The 8,186-nt window shown below is 28.8% G+C and overlaps 1 protein-coding gene across 8 annotated transcripts in view; it reads right to left on the bottom strand.

Moving 5' to 3' along the window:
* The window catches only part of Sin3A (SIN3 transcription regulator family member A), a 59,970-nt gene that overhangs the window by 34,770 nt on the left and 17,014 nt on the right, over positions 1-8,186 (bottom strand). For 7 of the 8 annotated variants that reach the window (XR_010843490.1, XR_010843491.1, XM_014416694.2 and 4 more), the window contains 7 exons: positions 6,148-6,438; positions 4,962-5,241; positions 2,757-2,974; positions 2,492-2,649; positions 1,043-1,163; positions 458-601; positions 126-348 (listed from right to left, as the gene is read on the bottom strand). Coding sequence is in view for 6 of the 8 variants with exons in the window: in XM_014416694.2 (XP_014272180.1) it covers positions 126-348; positions 458-601; positions 1,043-1,163; positions 2,492-2,649; positions 2,757-2,974; positions 4,962-5,241; positions 6,148-6,438 (1,435 nt within the window). In the remaining 2 variants the exon portion in view is untranslated. The remainder of the gene's footprint in view (positions 1-125; positions 349-457; positions 602-1,042; positions 1,164-2,491; positions 2,650-2,756; positions 2,975-4,961; positions 5,242-6,147; positions 6,439-8,186) is intronic. The other variant, XM_067047608.1, reaches the window with a different exon arrangement.

The following is an 8,186-nucleotide window of genomic DNA, read 5'->3' as shown; positions in this document are numbered from 1 at the left end:
TTTGATGAATAAAGGTGATTATTTGAAAATATTTATTTATTTATAATTTCCCCCCAAAAAACGACAGGACTTTTTGAATGACCTGGTATAAACAGACCTAATATTTGTATATAATTATATCTCACCTGAGTCTAACTCATCATCAGAAAGATCTTGCCGCCGATGATGAAACATGTCGGGCAGATAATGCCGTAGAAGTTGTTTGATCCTCGTTTTGTCAGTTTTATGAATAGCAGTTTGCCTTTTTACATGGTGTATCAACAGATTAGCCGCATCGTCTAGCGCAGTTTTATCTGGATAAGTCAGAACCATATGTGGGCCAGTCTTGTTGTCATCTCGTTCTTGTCTCTGTATAAGAAAAAAAAGAAATTATTATAAGTCTAAACCTAATTTATCAATTTTAATATAGTTTATGACTACTACTACTACATTACTTTTATTTAAATTATATTTATACCTCATCATATGCAGTTTCTATTTCATTATAGAGTGGTTTAGACCGCAGAGCTTTGAGGTCATTCTGCTTAAAATTTATACCCTGATGGTCTAGAGACTTTAAATAATATTTTTCGTTCTGTTCTCTCCAAACTTTGTTAAAACCCTAAAAAAAGAAACAAAGAACAAATTAACATAAAAACTAGAAGTTTTGAAATAAAAAAAAAAAAAAAAATGCAAAGTTCTCAAATTTTAAAAACTTAGTTTTAACAAGATAAAAAAACATCAACATTTTTAAGCCTAGTTGCATTCCAGAAATTCAGATCAATTCATTAAGAAGACAGCTAATATTTAAGATCACTTCGTAAACAGCAATCAAATATCTGTTTATTTCAACATATTCATAAATTGGAAAATGTTTTATATTTTTAACATATAAGTTATATGAATTTTTAATTCTTTTTTTTTTTTTTCACAAATCATGAACATATGTTATTTACGTTTCTCGATTTTTAAAAGATAACAAATATACAACACAACTGTATACACCTAAAAAACAGCAAAACGATTATAAAAAAATTAATTTAATTTAGAGATAAAAACTTACTTTTTGAGCTTGCCTCCACTCCATCTCTTTGGATTTTAATCTTCTCAAAACTACTGGAACCGCAACACTTGGATTCTTTTTAAGTCCTTCTACAATATCCATTGCCTTGTCACCGTAGATTCTGAATAAAGCATAAAAATTAGTAAAAACTATATAACCAATTAAACTTTTAATTCAAATAATACTTTTTTTAAAATGAGAAGTGAACTTTTATAAATTGGAAATACATATTCAGGTAAGTGAGAAAAAGCTGAACAAAGGAAGACAGGAGTAAATGTGAGGCCTACATCCTATTTCAATAAGTTTCATTTCATCCCTAGTTCATACGTTTCATTTATTCAATTCATACGTTTAAAGTTGCCAGAGATTAATATCTACAAGAATATCAATGACTAAAAATTGGATTTTCGAGCAGTTGCATCTTTTGTTTCATGAAAAATACATTCAAATAACACTAATTTTATAGCAGAGAATTTTAAGTTTTGAGTTCTTTTTCTAGCACAACTCTTTTTCTATTTTTCTAAAAAAAATTTAGATTTTTGTTACACAAAATTTAATGCTTGAACTAAATTTTATATATTATAAACATATAGACGTAAGTAAGCGAATATTTATGATTCTTTTCCTTATTCAATTTATGGCTTGAAATTGACAAATTTAAGGTAAAACAATGCATTGATTAGCTGATATAGGGGTATTCATGATCTTTAGTTTAACATGTTAAATGGAGAAATATTTCCTTCAACTAGGTTGATGTTACTATGTTAAAACGATATAACATATATCATGGTTGAGAGAATGATGTCACACAGCAGATCAGCTGAGCTAGCCATCATTTTGTTTGTTGCTGTGTTAGGTTACTTGCTCGTAGCTTGTGTTTGCATTGTTTTGGATATTTTTATAATTAATAAAGCAATGGATGACAATAATAATAATAATAATGTAATGACAGTTGTCAATTAACACATCTTGATTCTCTTCCTCGCAAATTAGGAGATCAACAAGTCAATCAGTGGCCAAACTTTCACACAATTTAGGCATGTTATAATAAATTGATTTAATGAAAACTTAAAAGTAAACAATGACATGAAATTTCTTTCCTTCAAAAATATTTTTAAGTTATAAAAAAAGTTGCTCAAAAAATCCGCTAGGAGCTCTAATACATTTAACATTTAATATGACTGCTCGCAACATATGACATGGTAAAATATTTTACATTTAAGAAATCAAGAAATAAATATGAAGAGTCGAATTCATCTTTTAAAAAAGAAAAGAGGAAGGTAAACACAAGTGACAAATACTCTTTCATGGTAAAGGTTTGCTTAAGCGGGCACAGGGTTGAGAAATCTTGGCTTACCCTTCTTAACCACATGTTACCAAGCCTGAAGTTCCCACTTTAGTGTGCCAGACTTTAAAATCTTATAACTTTAAATATTTATTTTTAAATACCTTTTGAGAGCCTTCAGATGAATCGTGGATGAAGTGCCTCCTAAGGAGTCATCGAGCCTAAATTTGACCAGCTCGTCTTGAGTCATTCTCGACATCTTCCGTTGAACAGTTTCCAAAACTTTAATAGTTGCAGAATTACATTCAATGACAAGATCTAGCTATATATGACAAAAGCAATAACTTTTAATTGGATATTTAAAGTTTTTATATAATTAACAATAAAAAAAAAGGAGTAACTAACAAAAGAAAATCAAATTTAATTTACCTCAAACCTTTCATCTTCACATCTGTAAATATACTCTTCGTACTGGGTCTTCCGGGATGTCACAAAAGTAGCTTCTTCAGACCAAGTAGGAAAAGAAACCCAGGTATCATTCAGTACCTGGCGACAAAGCTGAGTCCTGCCAGAACACCTTGGAGGAGCCGTTCCTTTCGGTAAAGCACAATAACTCGCACCAATCCTCTTGCATGTGGTGAAATCTACTTAAAAAAAAAATTAAAAACATATTGTTAAAATATTAACCAATTAACCTAAAAATATAATCAACATTTAAACATATTTATTATACTTGAAGGCCTGAGGAGTTCACGGGGAGGGAAAAATAGAGCGTCATTGTCCATGAATCGGCCCCCTTTATTCGTACCTAGTTAGAATGGAAGCACAGTTCAAACAAGTCATGAGTCATTGATCAAGTATGAGTAGGATAGTGCTTCGAAATAGTTTTCGACAGGTACTGCGACATGAGATTGAACATTATTGTGCTGTAAAACCACTTTGTCATGTCTCCGCTGCTCATATTACAGTTTTTTCATCTCCAATGTATGGCTCAAATGCATTAAACTTGGAGTCATTACAATAATAATTGATGCTAATGCACAGTCGAACTTAGCCAACTATTTCGAATACTTTGTAATGCAGCAATGAATTCACTTTTCATTCTAAGTCAAATTCTAATGAAAAAACTTACTAGTTTTGCCTTTGAGCAGTTATTCAAAGGTAGAAAATCTTCATTTAATGTCTGTTCGTTTTGAGGCATAATGAAATGCTTGATTAGTAACTTCTAAAGACTCTGCAAGTTCTTCTTGTGTTTGAGATGAATCTTTGTTCATAACTCTTCTAATTTCGCATCTTTTAATAGTTTTTATCCTCTGTACCAAAACCATTGCTTTTGAAACATTGCAATCAGTGTTTTGTAAATCCTCCATAGGCTACTTGAATTCTCGATAAATAATTCTTCACTATCTGAATTCGGTTTAATGAAAGGAAGAATTTTTTTACTTTAATTGGATGTAGCCTTCCTTAATCAAATTATTAAACTGACATAAAGAACTTTAGCAGCCATTACATAGATATTATAGATTACTTTAAATAAAAAATTAACTGTAACCAACTAACAAGTAGGTTATATTCTTGTATTATACATTTCTATTGTATATCATATAAATTTATTTTCCAAGTAGTTAGAAGATTGCTTTAGGTTGGCAAAATCCTTTGTTGGAATAATCAAATTAAATAATTTAATTTTTTTTTTCCAGTACCAAGTAACCAATATTAACAGTAAAATTTAATAAATATGCCTACTAATTAACTTGAGCATTAGTAACAACATTAAGTTCATCTTTATCAAAATATATGTATATATATAAATAACTTTCTATAAAACATAAAATTGGTTACAAAACTGTTAAGGAGAATAATTATAATTAATTTTTAAAAAACACTACGCACTAATATAACCACAACCAAGATAAAACAAAATTAATAGAAATTTCCAGCAAAAACAACTGACTAGAATAAACATGGAAGTATAAACAATAGGATAACTGACTTAATCCCTAAATTTCAATGTTGACAATATTTGAATAGATCTCCTCCAAGCATCTTACAAGTATTATATAATAATAATAGTTTTTGAAGTAATATTAGTTAAGAGAGTAACAGCATTTTTATCAATACATACCATTTATATACTTCTTTATATTAAAAAGAATATTATCTCAAATTATAAACATGGCTATCACTGCCAATGATGAAGTTATATGAAGAGATAAAAAAAAAAAAAACCTGAATTGATATCCACTTCTCAAATTTTTATAAAACAACAATAAATAACTCTTAAGACAAAATTATTACTGAAGATAGCAATAAATTTATGCAATTCTGACTTAATGACTCAATTTTGATTGATTTTCATTTTTTAATGATCAGAATATTTGACTTGATAAGCTGGACCAGTCACGTTGTTAGAAGTATATTCTTCAAAAACCAAAAACTTATTTTTTTATGATTTATTAAAAACTTCAGATGCCCTCCAAAAAGTAATTAACCAATATTTCTACTATATCATACCTAATATGTCATTTTAACAAAACAAAAGGCAAGTATTTTATTTCATTAACATGATATAATAGTAAAATCATGAAAAATAGAAAATCTGAAATAAATGAATAGATCAGTTTCAATCCTTACCAATATCACTCGTAGTCGACTCACTAGGAGCTAGATGCACAGGGGGAACGTTCGTAGGAGGATCAGAAAGAGCAGGGGAGGCAGGACTTGCGAGTACATCACCGGTGACACCGAGCGTATCTTTCAGCCATGACAAATGTTCAGGATGTTTAATGAGCATTGGGGTTAGGAGGATGATCAATTCACTTCGAGAAATAACTTCACAGTTATAGAGGTACACGCACTTCAGTACAGACTCGTACGCTCCTGTACTCCTCAAGCATTTCTTCAACTGCACAAACTAAAAGAAAAATAACGATATTAGAAAATACACTCAAATAAATATTTTGATAAAAATAAAAATTAGTCAATTATTGTAGGATAAATATTGAACTTCATCATAGGGTGAACTGGTTAAAAGAGTTTAAATAATGGTACCAGATACATGAGAAGCCATGAAATTAGTTTTTTTGGTTACTAACATCCCATAACTTCTATCACGGACAGTGGTGGAGAACTTTGTGTGCCTTTCATAACATAACTCAATCGGTTTGTGAGAATAATTGTCACTTTTAAATAGGAAGCACTTTTAAGATTTATACTTTAATTTATTATTTATTATAACAACGTGAATGTTTCACTCTAACCCCATAATAGATATTGCCAATTATTTCCATAATCACTGATCTTTTACAAAGTTATTTCTATTTAACAACACTTGTGTCACTCAATTTTAGTTGAGATAGGCAAAAGTATACCATATATGTCGCATAGATATCTTTTCAAAAGCAACATCACATATCAAATTAGGAATGTAATAAACACTATTTTAAAATAAAATATAAGACAAACTTCTGAATTTAAAAAAAAAAAAAAGGTTTAAATGTTCTTAATTTTGTATAATATCAAATTATTGACGATTTATAAGATTGCTCCCTGCATTTTTCCAAATTTGTAAAATTTTCTAAACTGGAAAATTATTTGAATAATAAGAAAACTGAAGTTTATTTACATGTTTCCCTCGATTAACATGGGAAATGTGTAACACTGAGGTCACTTTAAAAACCATGACAGATAAGTGGGTTTTTACACCATTTTAAACGGCTAAAGAACTACTGTTATACTTATCTTCATATTTCCAATAAACGGCTCAAATATAAAAATAAACTAAAACCAAATAAATGTAAAACTATTTCTACAAAATTACCTGCTCAGAGTATGTATGGTTGGCAAGTGAAGGGATATTAGCATTAGAACCAGGGGCCGAAGATGACTGCAACTTCTGCCTCTTGATGGTAGAGGCCGTCGTAGTCAAAGGGGGAACTGAAGGAGAGTACAACTCTGTTGCAGATCTTTTACTTCCCACAAGACCAGGTTTCGAAGACGGTGGCGAATTCTTGTTGTTAGCAGTCGACCCTGTATTGCTACTTGTATGGTGGTGATGATGGTGATATTTACCTCCTTGAGTGGACTTGACCCTATCAGAAATCTTGTTGCCCTACAAGAAAAACAAAACAAAAACTTATCATTTATTAAGTTACAAATGATTCAAGATATTTACAATGATGAGAAGTAATGGTGAGAAGATAGTTGACCGTGGATAATCTATATGAGAAGATGGTTGGGGATGCGGTGAGAGAATAACACAAATAAGTTGAAATAACTTATTTAATAGTGTCAATGTTTTGAAAAATATATAAAAGAAAAATTCTCCAAAAAATAATATGTCCAAATTGTAAATTTTTTTAAAAATAAAATTCCAATATATAATTATTCTCTAATGAAGAAAATAAATATAAAATGCAAACTGGATATGTAGAATACAATACATTTACCTCATAGATATATTATTACAATTTAACAATTAATATTCCGATAGTTTCTCAAGTTTTGAGTAAAATAATTTTAAACCTAGTTTTAATTTTTATCAGAATTCAATAACTGTATAAATTCCAAGTTAGGTTTACTTGAACAGTTTTTATTTTAAATATTTTTGGATTACAAGATGTTTACAACATATTGGAGAAAATACTGCATACAGATCAACATAAAACTTTTTAGAAAAAAATATATTCAAATTGTAATTTTTTTTAAAAATAAAATTCTAATAATTATTCTCTAATGAAGAAAATAAATATAAAATGCGAACTGGATGAATAGAATACAAAGCATTTACTATTTAACAGACATTTTATTACAATATGATGGTTAATATTCAGATAGTTTCTCAAGTTTTCAGTAAAATAATTTAAATCTAGTTTTAATTGTATATTAATAATTTTTATCAGAATTCAATAATTGTATAAATTCCATGTTAGGATTACTTGAACAGTTTCTTTTTTTAAATTCTACTTTTAAATATTTTTTATTACCTGCCATTTATAAGAGAACTGCTGAGCTCTAACATTCTTTAATGGGCCGAAATAAAAGTTGATTAAATTTACTTATAAATTGTTCTAAACGCTTCTTGTTCTTGTTGAATATGTTTTAAGATTTATTTATATTCTTAATATTTTCTTGAGACTGGTAAATTTTTTAAAATAAATAATTTAAATTCTATTGATATAGTCTCAAAACCTTTTATTTCTCTTATAAGTCCGACGTTATATAATTTCAAAGTTGTATTAAGATTGTCCCTGAAGATGGCCAGATTGGCCGAAACGTCAGACTTATAAGAGAAATAAAAGGTTTTGAGACTATAATGGATAGAATTTCAATTATTTATTTAGAAAAAAATGTTTTAAGATATTTCACAAAATAAGAGGTAATTACAATTTTTTTTTTTACTTTTTTAGGGAAAATGGTCAGTAGACTAGATTAAAAATTATGACAGTCACCTTCAGTAACAAAGTGTTAGTTTTAAAAAAAAAAAATTGTATTTGTTATAAAATTTAGATGTTCTTTATGTAACTGACTGGTTTTTTTCAGTTCTTCTAACAGTCCAGTAATCTGAACTGGCAGCATTACCGGGGATGTAAAATTTAAAAAATACAAAAAAAGAAAACTGACTGCATTAACAAAAGATTATTTTTTAAAACTTTAAATTGGCAAATCCCCTCCTTCCAAAAAAAAAAAAAATAAAATAAAAAATTAAATTAATAAAAATAGTTATGTACAATGATTTTTTAAAACCATTTATCTTAATAGTTACTTTAATCCGAACACCTCCTGCAGCAATTAGTTCGCATTACCGAGGTTACACTGTATCTACTATGGTCGACATCCTACCGCAACAGCCGCAGGGAG

This window comes from Halyomorpha halys, unplaced genomic scaffold (genome assembly GCF_000696795.3).
Source record: "Halyomorpha halys isolate HHAL.00 unplaced genomic scaffold, Hhal_1.1 Scaffold132.1, whole genome shotgun sequence".
NCBI lineage: Eukaryota > Metazoa > Arthropoda > Insecta > Hemiptera > Pentatomidae > Halyomorpha > Halyomorpha halys.
The sequence above is the reverse complement of the archived record's forward strand: the minus strand, read 5'-3'. Positions and strand labels throughout refer to the sequence as shown.